The sequence below is a fragment of the Thermobia domestica genome, chromosome 2 (genome assembly GCF_964235325.1).
Source record: "Thermobia domestica chromosome 2, izTheDome1.hap1.1, whole genome shotgun sequence".
In the NCBI taxonomy this organism is placed as follows: Eukaryota; Metazoa; Arthropoda; class Insecta; order Zygentoma; family Lepismatidae; genus Thermobia; species Thermobia domestica.
In genome coordinates, this window is record NC_137455.1 from 353,014,536 (window position 1) to 353,032,563 (window position 18,028).

The following is an 18,028-nucleotide window of genomic DNA, read 5'->3' on the forward strand; positions in this document are numbered from 1 at the left end:
CAGAGGGCTGTTTGCTTTTGCTTTTTTTTTTTTTTTTTTTTTTTTTTTTTTTTTTTTTTTTTACATTCGCTCAGTCGAGTTACTCTTAGTCGGTTACCTAGAGCATTCGAAAACCGACGAGTTATCATCACTGCGAATGATTTCTATGGTAGTTTTTTTTCTTTATTTCCATAAGTGAAAAAAGAAAAAAAGTAGGAAAATTTGGGAGGGAAAGGATGGGGAAGGAAAAGAGACCAAAAAAGGGAAAATTTACAAAAACGAAACAAAACAAAAAAAAAAAAAACTAAAAATTTAGGAAAAAAGTTTGAATCTAGTTTGCTTGTTTATTGTGTATTTCTGTATGTGTGTTTGGTATCTGTGTTCTCTGCGTATTTATGTTTTTACCTTTTGGCTTCTTCTTCTTTTTACCTTAGGCTTCTTCTTGTTTCTTGCAGGTTTTCCCTGTGTGTTTAGGTTTTTTCGCCCACATGTTTTATATATATATATATATATATATATATATATATATATATATATATATATATATATATATATATATATATTTAAATATATTTATTTGGTATTCACCTATTTCTTTCACTGCACTAATGGTTTTCACCTGTGTTTACCACACTAACACTTGTGCACCAAAACTAATATTCTTAACACTACACTACACTGTATGCTTTTGCTGTCACTAATACTAATAATCACTGACACTTGTTTTTCACCTATATGACTTTCTATTTACATATACACTTACATATATATATAACTTCATCTTTTTGCATTATAGAAAAGATCCTAGAAAGTTAGATTCCCACGCCCCCAAAACGCAAATATTTTAAAATAATTGTAATCCTTTGTTTTAAAAAATAATTTTCCCGATTATTATTATTCTTTTTATTTCTTTTCATATATGGAGAAGAGTTTTAGAAAAACAGTGCAGAATATACATTGTGTGTCGCTTACTTCGCTCATCACCGGCAACGATATTGTCGGGGCTTTCACCGATTTTGACGGTATCGTGTGCAAACACGCTTACGTGTTCCTACCTAAATATACAATTGACAATTTTGTTCCACGAAATCTATTACGTTTTCAGAACGTTATTACTAACATTATTATTATTATTATTTTAAACACATTTGTCTTGAAAATTATTAATTATGTTGTACGTAAAGCAGGACTGTTCTATGCAGGTGGACGCTAGAAAGAGCAAAGCCAACGAGAATAGCATCAAACCCGCTATGGTATGTTCCAAAATCAATCAAGGTTGCAAGTGTTTGTTGTTTGTAATGGCTATATGTAGCTATATATTTTATGGATTTATTAGAATGCCACGTGACTTTGTAACTATCTGTAGAGCCACTACCCTTTTTTTAAACTTTGGAGTCTTTAGTCGCTACAGTTCTTTACTTAGTGCGTTATCTTGCTTTTAAAAATGTCCAAAATATTACGAGAACTAAATTATTAAAGCAACATTTCAAAATAATAATAATAATAATAATAATAATAATAATAATAATAATAATAATAATAATAATAATAATAATAATAATAATAATAATAATAATAATAATGACAACATAAATACATATATTGAACACACACTGACGATATTGATAAAAAAAATAATGTTTACATTTACTGTAACAACAAATCAGCACAATATAGGGATACAAATAATAATAATATAAAGAAGAAGAAGAATACTTGTTGGAATTACAAATAGTAATGTTTGAGAATAGGTCGTTCCAAACATGTAAAACATATTTTGCCTTTCTCACTTTTTCCCTTTTTTATTTGTACTATTTTCTTTGCTTTCCTTTCTTCTCTGGATTTCCTCCTGGGCTTTCACTATGTAGTCGGGATCTCTACATTTCATTCCACGTGGGATTAACGGATCGACAATCTCTGGTAGCATGCATTGTTTAAAAAAACGACAGAGTTTAGGAAGCATAATATTCTTCCATAAATCTTCATTCCTTACTACCTTTTCAATATACAGAGGTGTTTTGTCGTCAATATACACTACCAAATAGCATTTATTTAGTTCGGCAATGTTCAGCTGTCCCTGAATTTGGTAGTAGTAATCACTATTTTGTTTTAGTTTCAAGCTTCCATCCGGCTGGACAAGTAAGAAAAATGTCCCTTTCCTCTTTCTTATTTCTTCTTGAATATCTTTGTTCCTAAGGGAAGGAACGCACTTGACTTCCACTAGTGCATTCTCTTCAACAACATACCCTGTAAATATGCAGATAATACCAATTATAATATTAATTATTACTTTGTGACGATTAAGGTGTTGCATATGAAAAATTAGTATCCTCCCTATTTCAAATTTAGTCAAAAAGTAAAATTTGTTCGACACTGGTTCAGGAGAAAAGACATAACTAAAGGCAAACTGCAAATCTTCAATCAAATTAAACTCTCGTGAATTACAAATTATGGGCAATATCTTTCCCTTGCAGTTCCAAAATCATAACTATTTGAAGTCATATTGGTACGAGAACTGGGTGTGAACGTTTGCACACAATCACATACGTAAGTCAATGTGTGTTATTGAAGAATGGAATACTAAATTATTTGTTGTATAAGTATAACTACGCGTATTATAAAAATCGCCTTGTAAACGTTGAAGTTTATTCAGGAAAAACAATATTTACGAAGGAAGGCGCCGGGTAAATACGGTTGGGAACCTCTGGAAAACAGTCATGATAAACAGGAATAGTAAACTGGTTAACATTTTCTGAAAGGCGTAAGTTAGGCCACCTAACTGTTCCTTCCAGGGACATATTTAGGGGAGCTATTGGGCTCAAGGCCCTCCCTAAATAAATTCGTTATCATTTTTTCGCATTGCACATATACTGCTACTTACAGGCCCCTCAGTCGGCTACGAATAAACGGAAATCAGAATTACGAATATTTTACAGCAGCTGTAACTTTTGCTTCTAGTTTTTATTATGAAAGCAGTAATTTTTGCTTTCCCAAACTTTTTAAATATCAATATCAAAAATTTACAAAGAAACGGAGCCATAAAAAACGAAACTACGAACAAAACTTCAGAGAACAAAATCCACCAGAAATTTTATAGGATAGGACGATAGCCCATCAAACAGGAAAAACCTTTGGTCAGGGTTATAATGGCGAAGGAGCGACCGCGTTGTGAATTCAAAATTTATTGTACTTAATTATTCAATTTTATATAGAAAAAATAACATTCGATTTTTTAAAAGAAGTAAAACGCACATTATATTTGGAAAAAATTTTCAACAAAAGCAACATTTCTCATTTTTTCTTTGAACCGACTATAGTAGATAATATTAATAAATACATGTCAGGTAAATTGTATTTGTTCATATGGGCTACTGTTGAATCCAATACTGGAATCGATACTGAAAGTACACAAAATACTTTAGAGTAAATAACCTATATCTATAGGTTCTTAGTTCTCCCATGTCCACGCATTGAAGTGAAGTAAATTGATAGTAGGCTTTATCTCATCTATTTCCGACATGAAAAGTATGGGGCAGGTTTCTAAGTACGAGATGGTTGTATACAGAAAATAAATAAAAATAATTTTCATTCGGAAAGATTTACTAATGAAAAAATGTTCTTACCATCAGGACTAGCGGCCAAAAATCCGTGTGTGAGATCTATGTACAGTCCTCTCTTTTGTATTGTCCAGCCTTTCTCAGCCGCAAGCCTTCGGAGAGCCACATGTTCATAATTCCTCCCATATTCCATGGCTGGTGTACATACATTTCTTTTGTAAAGTACATCCTTTACCAATGAATGACAGGCGGTGTTATCTTTACGCTTAATTACCCTACCAAACATAGACGCTGTTCCTCGTAAACTAAGTTACCGTGCTGTCCTCTAGAAGAAACTTCTATATTTGTTCTCTGTTCTGTTGTAACCTAATAATAATAATAATAATAATAATAATAATAATAATAATAATAATAATAATAATAATAATAAGTTAGTTTCGTTTCACAGTGTGAAACTATGGCAGACTTACAAACTATGCAAATTCAAAGCAAAATCAAACAAATTCGAGATTGAATCGATTCCCGGAAACCACTTTTCGATATCTCTTACCGTTTTGGCTTATAAAAATCAAGTTTAGCCGGAAGTAGTAGTAAATACCTACCACTTCCAGTTTTGGCTTAAAAAGGATTGACATAGTAAGATGCTAAATCAGTTAACGAAAGCTGCTATTCGCTATCTACTTCCGTTTTTGATTTATGCGCAATTATAATTTTGGCTCCACAAAAATTCAATTGAAACCTGAAGTAATATAAATTTGTACCAGTTCTAGTTTTAGTAGAGAGAAATAAGTGGGCCTATTATTCTTTCTTGAAACGGTGAATCATTTGTTGAAAACAGTTTATAAAATATTAAAATTTCATTGTTTTGAATTTATAGAATTTTTAAAAAGGCCTATTTTTGACCGCCCATTGCGTATTTATTGAATATTAAAATTATATTACATGAGTATTTATTAAACCAAAAATTCATAAAAAAAAATAAAAAAATAGTATAGCATAAATTTTTTTTAAACATTACTTTTCAAACATTCATTGAATCACTAATATGAAATATTTACACTTTTTATGCTTGTTATTCAATGGATATTTAAGAAAAAAAATATTTATGCTTTATTATTATTATTATTTTGTTTGTTTTTTTGAATAAGTATTCATAGTAACATAATTTCAGTATTCAATAAACATGCAATGGGCGGTAAGAAATAGGCCTTTTTACTATTTTATAAGTATTAGAAATCAAACAATAATGCAATTTCAATATTGAGTATAAAATAAATATTCCAAAAATATTGTTTCAACTTTCAGTGCTATTAAAGGTATAAAATAAATGATAAAACGAACTTAAAGTAAACTTTAAAAAAAAATTCAAATAATTTAATATGGTTTAAGAAATGAAAACTTACGTCGTATGTTTTGAGCTCGGCTTCACAGGCTGATTGAAGCGAAGTCGGAGACAGCGGTGGTTTATCCGCGTTCGGCCCATAATCTCTGTCCTTTTCTGGTGGAAGTTCTAATTTTCTTCTTACTCGTCGTGAACGGGAGTGAGAACGCTTGCGGCTTCTCTTGTTCATAAATCTCCTGAAATACATTCCAGGACTATTTTCTATCACAGATTTCCAAGGACTACGGTGCCATGTTGATTTTTTGTTATATGATAGTCCTGTAACATAGCATCGGCGCTGGAAGGCACCGCGATTTGTCAAATTAAGCCTCTTACCAGCATTGAACTTTGACAGAAGGCTCATATACAGCTCAACCCGATTAGTTGTTTCGTTTGGAACTAATCGGTCTGCCTTTCTTATTAACTGGTCTACAGCAGCCATAATGTGGTAATACAATCCGGCCTTTTCTAAATCTGGAACTAAGTTTCTATCTTCTTTCTTTGTACAAAAGTACTGTTTGCACTTCTCGTGGTTCCCAAATACGTGCGATGGACCATTTCGCAGGTCATCTCTAAGATCCTGCACTGAACACTTCTGTTTTGCATTATAGGATATAGCTCCCCGAGCAGCAGCGGTTAGACGTGGAATTCTATCTCGCAAAATTGTTCTGGCTTGCAAGGGAAAACTATTTTGCATACGCAGCTTGTGGAGCGCACATGTATAATTCCGCACACAATGATTTGCGCATTCAACTTTCGTGACTTGACGTCCATACGGCACCTTTTCGATTATCCTGGAGTGAACGCTGGAGTCGCCATCTGCCACAAATCGTTTGTAGCGAAGCGTATGCATTTCTTGGCTCTTGCAAAAGCCTTCTACGATTATGTCAGCTTCCATCGACGAAGATGAGGATGACCAGTTGCGGTAGCATCGATGGTCGCTTGGTTTTTTATTTCTTGATGACGCTGCAGCGCACACTGAACAATATTTGTTTCTCACTCCCAAAAATAATAGCTTGTTAGTTTCTTGACCAATAATACATGCCTGGAAAAGATAATATATACAACAATGTAAGTAAAATTTAAGTATTAGCAACATTATGCACGATAAAACGTAAAACGTATTCAATTTTAACAAAACACAGTGTAGACCTTAGAGCGTTTGCACACGTCCACGGCAATGCTGGCCCAGTACCGACAATGCCGGAACCGGAACCGAGGATGCTTTGCACACGCGGCCGGCAAAACCGGATCCGGCGCTGCTTTGCCCACACATCCCGGTAATGCCGGTGCCAAGAAGTAGTTAGAATTTGAACGTGAAGGATAGAACATGAGTCCAGCAATAAACAAACGACATCTCCTTGCCTTGATGTACGTACGGCGAAGAAAAAGGAAACAAAGCAGTACTAGAAAGATTTGGATCCATCCATTGTTGACAGTGCGTCATGTGAAAGGTTCGTTTTATACATTATATGAAAAGATGCGGAAATATATTGAAACAGGCTGAGATCACGGTATTTAAAATACTACTACTACTACTACTACTACTACTACTACTACCACTACTACTACTACTACTACTACTACTACTACTACTACTACTACTAATAATAATAATAATAATAATAATAATAATAATAATAATAATAATAATAATAATAGGAGGTTCTGAAAAGGCAGCATTGCGGTTGCATATTCACTCAGTCCACAATCGTTCTATGGAACATATGCCAGACTAGACACAGAGTACATGAATACTTTTATAATGATCTATAGGGTAAAGCAGCATGCAACCACAAGACTGGAAGTTTTCTTGTTCTGCTGGTGCTTTTTCAGTTCTTTCTGTAGTTGTGTTGTAGTTTTTATTTACTTTAATTGTATTGGGATGCTTTACTTGGGACGCCTCTCGTAAGCCTCTGTAAAATCATGATACCCTTTCCCCGTAATATATTATGTTCCTTACTACAAACTTTTTTTCATGCTTACACTGTTCGTTTCATGCAAAAGGTTTATGACAGAAAAATAAATGTGGAAAACTTAGTAAATAAAAAAAATAACTAAAAATCAATGGTAAAATGGAAAAACATCCCTAAGAGCAAGGAATCGTGAAATAATATTTATAAAGTATTGAAATTTCATTTGTTTCAGGATGTCAAATATTTATTGAATATTGAAAACCGGCCTATTTTTGACCACAGATTGAACATTTATGTTATTATAAATGACACTTTTCTCTGTGGATTTTAACCGCTTCAGCAGACAAAGCTCAGGCCAGGAAGTTGACCATAAAATCGCAATGAAACTGGATTCTCTCTCTCTCGCCTTTTTTTTTTTTTTTTTTTTTTTTTTTTTTTTTTTGTGCGAAGGGAACATATGTAGCGTTGTTCTTTCCTGTACCTCTGCACAAGAAACAGAGCAGGCTTTCTGCTAAATTGAATAGAACAGCGGTACTTCAAATATTGCGAATGGACGTTTCTAACTGCTCTTTCACTTTCTCGAATGATTACCGACGAACTGTACATATCCCTACGCAAGTTTTGTGTGTGTGCCACTACTCTGAAATCTTTCGGGCTGTTTATCACAATGGAAACAGGGAACGCGGCGTATAATGTGTAGTACTGTATGTTGTACGTATTATTGTAAGTGACCTGCTAGGAGTAAGATTGTAATTCCTGGAATAAACTAGACGATGGAATATGACAGCTATTGTAACGGTCGAGATGTAAGAGTATAAAAATAGTTCGTGCCGGCAGGGTCAGAAACAAGAGATTGTCTTTTTTTTTCCCCCACCTATCCCAGTTGGGGAAGGAGGTGTTTGGAATCTTGGCTAAGATAATTGCCGCTAGTCTAAATTGTAAATCTGCTAGTACAAACAATGTACTGGAAAAGGAAAAGGTATTGTGGTTATAAAATTTCATCCCTTCACTTCAGCTGTTGCTTCTGGCAATGAGATAATATCGAGTTCGCAGAAGGAAGGCTGCAAATGGGAACAGCTCTTCAATCTTCTCTTTCGTGGTCAATAAACCCCCACCCCTATTTGCAGTGACCTTCACAAAAGACTATTTCTGCTTCAGAAGAAAAATAATATCCATTCATCTGTGAAAGCTTTCAGGAATGTTTCGGAGCTTATTTGGGTGTTTCATATGAACATACGTATTTCGCGAAAAATTCACACAGCCAGGAGTGGAAGCGGAAACTATTGAAAGCCTGTTGTTGGCGGAAGGTGTTTCCAATCTCCACAGAATGTATACTAACAAAAATTATATTACTTGTGCTCATAAAAGAATGCCAAGTTGAACTTTTGATTTTATGTTTAGCGTTCCTTTGAGCAGCGAGGCTACATGAGACGTAGATATACAACTCCTGAAATCCGAAGATTATCGTTCAATGCACTCCCACTGGGAATCGAACACGGGATCCCGTTCACCAAAGTCGCGCATAATAGCCATTAGACCAGCAGGGAGGGTCACCCCAAATAGAACGTGGATAGCAAACAAAACAATTCATTTCCCATCTTCACAATGATTGGTAGGGTGAAATTACAACTTACAAACATTATTTTAAAAAGAATGTGGTTAGTTGAATATATAGACAAAATATTCGTCGGCTTCACCCCTAGATCTCCTAGTTTGCTCGGTTTACGGCCTCTCAGTTCATGAACCTAGAACCATATTTAATTTCATTTGGGGCTTCGCCCACAACCTCCCTTATCCCTTTTGATCGGCCAACGGCCTTGCATCTGATAAACTTGCAAGCACACCGAATTTCATTTCAGATCCGGAAAATCGCTCCGTGTACGGCCTCGCATCTCATTAGGCGTTTACTCGACCTATGGCATCGTACCTCATAATCCTGCAAGCATATTGAATTTCAGTTGAAGTTGTCAAAGGATTAGCTCCAACCCAGGTTTGCAGGTTGAGTCAGGTTCAGTACGCGGGGGCTTCGCCCTCAGATCCAGGGGCGTAAATAAGGGCCCCGTAGACCCTGTATTGCGGGGGGCCTCAAGCCATCAGGGACCCCGAAATCGTGAAGTGGGAAGTAGGGAAGGGGGCTCACTCCACGCTGTCTGCGGGAGGGCCCCCAAGCCTTTAGTTACGCTACTGCTCAGATCCCCTACATTTGCTCTTCATATCATACACCTGCACATTTCCCGAATTTTTGTTCAAATTCCAAGTTTCATGTCTCTAACATGCCGGGGTTCCGAGATTTGAACATCTTTTCTTCCCGCCTCTTTTCTTTCCTTCTAGGATATACACCGGTGTACATAAAAACGCTTAATAAGTATCTAATAATCTTCATTGAAAAGTATAAATACCACATCCATGTTCCTAACCTTCAAAGATTCCAAGATATCGACATCTTATTATAAGAATTACAATGTAGCTCTTTTCTTCTACTTTCACTAAAATATCAAAAAATGCTGAAACATGTGTTAATTTATTTTAAATGGGAAATCCCAATACCAAATTTCAAGTCTCTAACCCGGAGTGAACATCTTATTATAGTAATTATAATCCACGTCCATTTTTCTTCCCTTCTGGGCCATATTAAAAAAAAGGCACTGAAATACGTGCTACATTATTTTAAATGAAAAGTCCAAATACGAAATTCTATGTTTCTAACCGTCAGAGTTTCCGAGATATTGGCAAGATACGAATTGCAACTCCCATTGCATTTTCCTTTTCTCCCCTTCCTATTTTCCTTTCCCTTTCGCCATTTTCCTTTTCTTCCCTCCTCTTCGTCCCATCTAATTAAAACATCACAAAACGCTAAAAACATGTCAAATGATTTTCAATGAGAAATGCAAATATCAAATTTAAAGTATCTAACGTCACGAGATTCGGAAATAATTCCATTTTATTAAAATATTTCAGACACCATTTTCATTCTATCCCTGTCGCATTTCCAAAAATCATTCCTTAGTGGTACTCTACGTCACAAATCCTATGTATTGTCCTAATTTTTTATTTTGACTTCTATATGGTTTAGTTTTTAATTCCTTCCTATATAAGTCATTAAATTTGTATAATTATACTCACCACTCCAGAAGCTGCATTGTATCCATGTCCATAACTTCTTTTGCTCCACCCTCCGTCCACGTATACAGTTATCCATGGTATACCATCTGGATCTACATGGCCCTTTTCAATTGCTAATCTTCTTTCTTCCTCTCCAGCTTCTTTCATCTGACTCCAAAGAGAATCTGTCCACACCTATAAAAGATATACATTGTTTTAGAAAACATGGCATATCGTTATTTTGTTCTAATTTTGATTCATTACAAATCTCATTACCCATTTACTTTCTACTTTGAGTGATATCAATAACGAACAAGATAAATTTCCCTAGTCATCGAGAATGTGACTCAGTTTCTCTATGATTGTGCAGAAACTATACGGATAAATAGTTATTATTTGTCTCTGCATGCTTTGTCTGGTATGCATTGCAAAGACTAGCAGCGTTCAGAAAATATCAGTTTGAATTTTACTTTGTATAAAATGTAGATAGCGACTGAGGCTTCACCTCTTGAATCCCACATATGCTCACTCTCCGATCTCGCATCTCATAAACATAAAATCATCAATGTTTGGTTAGCCTACGGCCCCGCACCCCTGCAAGAGTGCTGAATTACAGTCGAAATACTGGAGGATTGTTGCAGAAAGGTTTCTAAAACTATTTCCTTGTGGCCAAATAGCGTTCTCGCTTGCTGTGTGGGAGATTCGGGTAATATTTCGTGAAAGATCAATGGTTTGGATTTCACGTTAATTTACAGATTAAAGTCTCGTATGGCTCCGGTGCGCAACCATCTCATCACACACACCATAAAGTATTCTTGACAACATCAATATGAAAATTCCACGAGAGCAGCAAAACGAGTGTGATCCACAATTCGTTATATGGCGGGTTACGGAAGCTGAGGATCATAGCGAGACTACGCTTGGGTCGCAGAGTGGTGCAAACTCCGAAAACGTAATCAAAAACCCCTAAATCAAAGTCTCAACTTTGATACTTCTCCAAATAGATAGGTTAGGTTAGTATTTTAACCATTAGGAACCCGGTTTTGTGGGTCAGATGCATATACTGGCTTTATATATATATATATATATATAGGTTAACTCCTTGATGAACTCCTCACATCAAGGTCTCGCTCGCTCAATTTCCTTGTGATTAAAGTTATTTTATCATTTTCTCCAATGGAGTCAGCGATTGAAAATAAGTAGATTTTAACTACGTACGTTAATTGTAATAAAATTTGCTTGTTAATATATTATTGAACCATTTATAACATCTTTTTTCCATTATTTTGAGTTGAAATTGCAAAATTAAAAATGTGGTGAGTTCAAAAATCTTACTACACCCCACCCTTCAACAGCTGCCCATGTTGACCCCATTTTGTTTAACCCAAATTTATCCTGCATTCGCATTTAGATATGAAATTTATGCACCGATCCTGAAGGAGACGCTGATGATGATAATGAATGAAATGGTTGAATGAAGAAAGTGGACGAAAGAAAAGAACCCCCAAGTAAACCCACGCAATGATATCTGTCCGTTTGGCGCGAGATGGGATCAAATCAGGAAACCCACGTACCAGGTGAACGCTCTACCATCCACCACGACTCAAATATTCGCAGTTAGGCGGCGAATTCATGCTTTCTTTCAGACTCCCCCGTTCAATATGAAGTGGTGATAAATTTATTTGTCATTAATTTATTTACAATTCAAAATTAGCCGCTTGGGAGACCCATTTATATATTTTTTCTTATGAGATCGCGTTAGTTCAGTGGTGGAACGGACCCTGCTTCGATCTCGGTCCCACCAATGTGGACTTTATGGTGGACAAACACCGCGTAAGTGTTTTCTTTGGAGTTCTCTAATTTCCTTCCACTTCCTTCATTCCACCATTATCGCTTATTTCATCATTACCGCCTTTCTTAGTCGCGGTGCAGAAAAAAAAAGATTTTCTCAAAAGCAAAAGTAATTTATTATAAATCCGTCATATTTGATCGCTATCAAAGCTGAAATCACCGATTTATGTGCTTTATGTGTTTTTTCTTTTTTCTTTTTTTAACGATTAATTTACGTTTTCGAATTTTCCACATTTTTGGCAATTGAAACTACTACGTTGCCCATGTAACCAGGTCAGCAACTAGAAGGGGGCAAGGGGCCAGACCTCCCTAAATTTTTCATGGCTCGCAGATCTCAATGCATCATATACTATATTAACACAAAAAATCATGAATTTATATATTTGTAACAATTATTTTAAGACTTGGGCCCCCCTAACATGTTTATGGCACCCCCAGACTTCTATGGCTGGTTGCGGGCCTGCTTGTAACTAAGATTACTTTCATTCCGCAAGTGCTATTATGATAAAATCTTCTATACAGAACTATATCAATACAACTATTATATTAGCCACTTGTGATATTGTTGATAAGTAGGAAAGTATATTTGTCATTTTTTTTTTTTTTTTTTTTTAAAGATCAAACGGATTTGTCAATTATTACTTACCGGTTCCAGATCTTGTTCAATCTTGTTGAAAAGTTTGAAGCTCATACATGGGATATCCATAATACTGAGAAATTCCTCTAGATGAGAATACCCACTTCCAATGGAAACAGTACCCCAAACAGCTGCAGTATTGATTACAGATCTTTTCGACTGTTGTTCCTCCTCTGTAGAGTGACATACTTCGCGTTTGCACACGCGGCACTTGAAATAGAGGTAAGACACTAGTCCTGAACGTCTCTCTCTATGAAAATCCATTTTTCCTAAGACACATATCTTTCTGTGGTTTTCTTGGAGCTTTATGGACCACTTGAGAATGTGTCCTAAATTTACAATTCGGTAGCCATTTGGAAAGTCATTGCGACTAACAATCTCTGTTTCGGGCTCCACTACAAGAGATGGTAGAGACTCAGTGTCAGAGCTGAAATGACATATAATAATAATAATAATAATAATAATAATAATAATAATAATAATAATAATAATAATAATAATAATAATAATAATAATAATAATAATAATAAATTATAGAAATGAAAATGAAATTTATAGAAATTTAGTGCTTATATGTTGAACGATATGGCTTATATGAATAGGGTGAATAATTGAAGGACAGATGGTCAAAAATTACTTTTTTCCTGTATGTAGGACTGCGAAATGTGTTTATCTTTTTAAACATTTGAATTAGATTTTCTTCTCTATGACTATTATATTATCTCCTATTGTCGCTCGAAAATTAAAACCAAAAAAGTAACTTTTATATGAAGTTCAAATGTGAAACTGGTTTTGTTCTTTGGTTTGCAATTTAGATAGATTAAAACAGTGCAATTTTAGACTCGGTTTCATGACTTTTCGGGGAATAACCAAGAGTAGAAAATCATATGGAGCAAAAGCCACGACGAAAAAAAAAAGTTGAGGGCGAAAATCACGCTGCCGGAATCTTTGATGTAAACAAACAACTGAATGTTGTTGTAGGAGGCTGAGTCCCCTTTAGGTGTGAGTTGACCAAGGATTTCTAAAAATTATTTAGTAGGAATAATCTGTAAATTAAGCATGATTTTTTAAATAGCTTTCCACTAATAAATTACGTATAGATTTAAAGTTTGAATTTCAGACTTTTTTTTTAAAGTAACATTTCGATACATAAAGAAAATATGTATTGTTGAAATTAAATGAGAGAAATAAATCACACGAAAAAAAAGCCTTTTAAGTTAGTGAACAATGTATATATATATATATATATATATATATATATATATATATATATATATATATATATATATATATATATATATACAAGGGCGGATCCAAAGGGAGGCTAAGGGGCTATAGCCCCCCCCTTGACGCTCAGGTTTACATTGGATAAAATGGGCTTCAATTCTGCTTTACACTGGATAAAACGACAAATTATGGTTTAGCCCCTCCCTTGATCATATCCTGGATCCGCCACTGTATATATATATATATATATATATATAATTACTTTTTCCTCTAAACCTTCAGTTACAATGAACAATTTAGCAGGTGATTTTCCTCGAAGTGTACATATTTTAGCAGTAAACCATTATAAAATGTGTGATAGAATGAGTCGAGTAAAGTACATTTCTTCAAGTCTGAAATATTAATAGTCCTAAAGTAAAATAATCGTTTAATCCTTATTGTAATTCTATATGTTGTCAGTTAAATTAATTCCTATTTTTTATTTTAGCTGTATATTAAAACAAGTTTTTGTAAAGCATCTAATTCAGGTGAATTCTAAACAGTATCAAAGAAGATGGCAAGTGTATTAGGGTATATATATTATTGAACCAATAAAAGTAAACACTTAATAAATAAGGTAGAATACATTTCCTAAAATACCTACATATACAAACACATAATATTCAGACATAAGATGCAATATATATATATATATATATATATATATATATATATATATATATATATATATATATATATATATATATATATATATATATATATATGTCGCTGGTCTAGTGGCTAGCACGTGCGCTTCTCTGCAAGGGGTCCTGGGTTCGAGTCCCGAAGGGAGAGCATAGAACGATTGTGGTTCGGATTCCATGTTAACCAGTAGGTCCATGTTTCATATAGCCTCGCTGCTGACAAGGGACTCTAAACTAATATATATTTATGATCAGAGAGAAAAGTGAAATTTGCCATTGCATCATAAAAAAGTAATTTAAACAAGAATACTTACTATATCTACTGATCCTAATTTCGATTTTTGCAAACTTGTCAAGATCAACGGGTTATCAGTGGTCGATTTGGAGGAAATACGGAGAACGTCGTTCTCCATTTACCAGAAAATCAAATATCCGTTCCCCTACTTTATTTCGTTCTGGAACGCGTTACCCCGGAATCTTACAAAATAATTTTGTTATTCAATGTATTAGAGCATTTTATATTAATACATAGAGAGTGTTCCCCCACTTCTTTAAAGCCAAATCGACTACTGCAGGTCGTAAGATATGCAAGGTCCTAAAAATAGTGATTTTTTTTTAAAATGTGGCATATTGTTCCAAGCCCTTCATATATAACATTGCGCATAATACTATTATTATATGTATCGCTGTATAAAATTAAACACGCAAATGATTCACGTAATTGTATTTTAAAAAAATAATACACCTAGCAATATTATAATAATCCACTAAAAGATTAGTGAAACATGTGAAGGGTACAGGGAAAAAACATGGTAAGTACATTTTTTTTCTTCGATTTTGAGATTGCACCCAACCGTAAAAGTATGCGTTGCACACGATGTTTTGGACTACTCAAAGTGGTAAAAAATTTTGATCATTCCTCTGTAAATTGGATGTTAAAAGCAGCTATATGCGTAAAGAACACGCTCAGTCAGACTACAAAAATGAGTTTTGGTATAAAATCAATAAAACTGGATTTACAATGTTCTTTCCCTGTATACATTTAGATAGAATGATAACAATTTTATAAAAGAATCATTTTATGTTGGTTCAAAGTAATTAATAATCAGGATGGAAAGTAAAATAAATCTCACCTTTCTTTATCATTTGATTCATCCCTTGCAATTGGAACCTCCATAGAACTTCCACTTGTTTCTTCCAAAGATACACAAACAGAAGTGTCACACTTGGAGCTATCTTCTATTTTACGCCTTTTTATCCAAGATAAACGAATAGCCTTAGAATGCTTATTTCTCTTCCTACTTCTGGAAGGACATCGCCGCGTACGACCCATTTCTAAAACACTAGCTGAATAAAACTGTGCGTTGGTAACTCTGTCAAGACTTATCCAGACTGCAAGAAGTTCCGAAAAAAAACGTCGCCTGAAGTGGGAGGCGCCACCTCACAAACCAAGAGGGTGGCATTTTACATATTACGAAATTGTTTCATGTTTTACTTTGAAATGCATATGTCTATATCCAAAACTGTGGTACCAATCAAAAGACAAATATATAGGGATTTGCCTGATATGCAATATATAGGAATAAATAAAGTATTTTTCACAAAAATAGTGCTCAAAACTGAAAGTTTGTTCCTCATACGGAATTCAGTAGTATCAGCAATGCACTTTTCCATTTTCAATTAATAATAATTTAATATCTGTCACGATATTGACGTGTATTATTATTTTATGTCAATGAGAAATGTGTAAAGAATCATATACTTTTTTACAAAAATATTTCTGACAATTGATTACAGAGAAAAACACGTAATAAAAATGCATAATTAATAATTAATTATGCAGTAATTAATTATCTAATTTTGTATAAAATCACTTTTAATCATACATATAGTCAATGTAATAGTGTTTTCATACAGACAGAACATGAGTAATGCATTAATATTAGTAAATCTCAAAATGGCAAATGTCCCCTTAAGAAACGTGTCGCGGATGTGCAAACAGTCACTTCAGGCAAATAATCAGATGCGGCTTTGAAATGAAGCCTTGTCCGCTACAGTAGTCAATAGACGTGCCATATAAATTGAAAGAAAAAAGTTCTACAGCCATGAACACATTACGCGTTTATGTAAGTAAAACTGACTTTTAAATTAACAAAGTGAAACTTGGTTCAGCTTCCAAAAAGGAGCCTTGTCTGTTACAGTAGTCAAGAGATCGTATCATATAAAACGAAAGAAACAAAGTTCTACAACTATGAACAAATTATATATAAATAGGTGACTTTGAGATTAACAAATGCAATCAAAGTCAAGACACTAACATAAAAGTGCATATATGCAGAGTAAATTGAGAAAAGTAAAATTATTTGTGATCCAAGTTACTAATTATCTAATCGTCTAAATGAACGCGATGTACCACAGCAAGAACACAGCATAGGTGTCCAAACTCGCGAGCCCGGCGCTCATGAGCTCAGCACTCGCGCTCAACCGGGCTCGGGCTCAATAATTAAGCGCGAGCCCGAGTGAGCCCGAGCCCCAATGAAATAAGTGAGCGCGAGCCCAAGTGAGTGTGAGCCCAGTTGAGAGAAGTGAGCGCGAGTCCGAGTGAGCGCGAGCCCAGTCAAGAGAGATGAGCGCCAGCCCGAGTGAGTGCGAGCTCAGTTGAGAGAAGTGATCGCGAGTGCTGGTGAGCGCGAGCGCGAGTGAGTGCGAGCCCAGTCAAAAGAGATGAGCGCGAGCCCGAGTGAGTGCGAGCTCAGTTGAGACAGGTGAGCGCGAGCGCGAGTGAGCCCAGCGGAAAATGGCCATCTATGCAACACAGTGGTTTAAGTCAGTGTGACCACTACGAAGTCTAGTCGTAAGTACTTTAAGGCGTTCGTCTATACGATTCCGTTTCATCTTTTGTGGCTTAGAATAATATCCAACTTCCAATATGTTTTGTTTTCTGCTTGTTTTCTTTGCATCAAGGTAATAAATCTGAATATATTTTGATGATCAGTAATTGACTTTCTCCTCATCTTCGAATGCCATCCTTCCAAATTATTATTTGAACATTTAATTTAGAAGTTTTCTGGGAAGGACAAAACATTCTGTACCTAACAACATCTAAGTGGAGTGTAACGCTCGACGACGATACACATGGCTTTGTATGAAAATTGGCAACAATACACAAATTAACCATAAGGAAATGAAGGCATATGGAAAAATCCCTTTTTGTAAGCAAATTCCCCTTTAATTAGTTTTCGGCGAAACAGGAATTTCTGTTTTGCCGAACATGGCCGACTGTCCACGTGTGCGATAATTTCGTGGCTTAAGGGATTCGGAGAAACAGGCGGAGACATGCGAATGGTACTGTTTGGAAGGATATTCTATTCTGAAGAGAATGAGGTACAGAACACGACTCTAAAATAAAGGTGTTTCAGTCAATTTTTATATTACATCCGGGTCTTTTGTAAACATCTGAGGCATTGTGGGGATGTTGTTAGCTGATTGCTAAATATTTTTCCGCCCTTACTATTCAAGATAGTACATCCCTTAGTATTTTTCAGTTGATTTTGAGATATGTGCGTTAACACAAGGGAAGTCCAGAGGGGATCAACATTTCCCGCCTCAGAAACATGGTAGGAAAATGTAAATGGTATCGTTTGAAAGACTGTTCTATTCTGAAGAGAAAGAGATACGAACTAAGATCCTAGGAC

General features: G+C 35.0%; 3 protein-coding genes across 3 annotated transcripts in view; all 3 read right to left on the reverse strand.

Annotated features, from left to right (window-relative positions):
- The window catches only part of LOC145678778 (uncharacterized), a 152,514-nt gene that overhangs the window by 89,540 nt on the left and 44,946 nt on the right, over positions 1-18,028 (reverse strand). The window lies entirely within an intron of this gene.
- Positions 1,632-3,814, reverse strand: LOC145678781 (uncharacterized). Its single transcript, XM_081749284.1, has 2 exons — positions 3,603-3,814; positions 1,632-2,226 (listed from the first exon to the last, which is right to left on the reverse strand). The coding sequence occupies exons 1-2, from the start codon at positions 3,727-3,729 to the stop codon at positions 1,766-1,768; spliced, it is 588 nt and encodes a 195-aa protein (XP_081605410.1). The 5' UTR covers positions 3,730-3,814; the 3' UTR covers positions 1,632-1,765.
- Positions 4,834-16,238, reverse strand: LOC145678780 (uncharacterized). Its single transcript, XM_081749283.1, has 4 exons — positions 15,467-16,238; positions 12,433-12,850; positions 9,957-10,130; positions 4,834-5,962 (listed from the first exon to the last, which is right to left on the reverse strand). Exons 1-4 carry the CDS (start codon positions 15,664-15,666, stop codon positions 4,847-4,849), a joined length of 1,908 nt encoding a protein of 635 aa, XP_081605409.1. The 5' UTR covers positions 15,667-16,238; the 3' UTR covers positions 4,834-4,846.

What these genes read in the sequence shown, in the direction of transcription:
- LOC145678781 (XM_081749284.1), bottom strand. Translation starts at nt 3,729, where the DNA reads ATGGAATATGGGAGGAATTATGAACATGTGGCTCTCCGAAGGCTTGCG. An exon ending in TTTGGCCGCTAGTCCTGATG is followed by an intron (nt 2,227 to 3,602) that starts GTAAGAACATTT and finishes GCATATTTACAG; the next exon opens with GGTATGTTGTTGAAGAGAAT.
- LOC145678780 (XM_081749283.1), bottom strand. Translation starts at nt 15,666, where the DNA reads ATGGGTCGTACGCGGCGATGTCCTTCCAGAAGTAGGAAGAGAAATAAG. An exon ending in GAATCAAATGATAAAGAAAG is followed by an intron (nt 12,851 to 15,466) that starts GTGAGATTTATT and finishes ATGTCATTTCAG; the next exon opens with CTCTGACACTGAGTCTCTAC. An exon ending in ACAATGCAGCTTCTGGAGTG is followed by an intron (nt 5,963 to 9,956) that starts GTGAGTATAATT and finishes TATCTTTTCCAG; the next exon opens with GCATGTATTATTGGTCAAGA.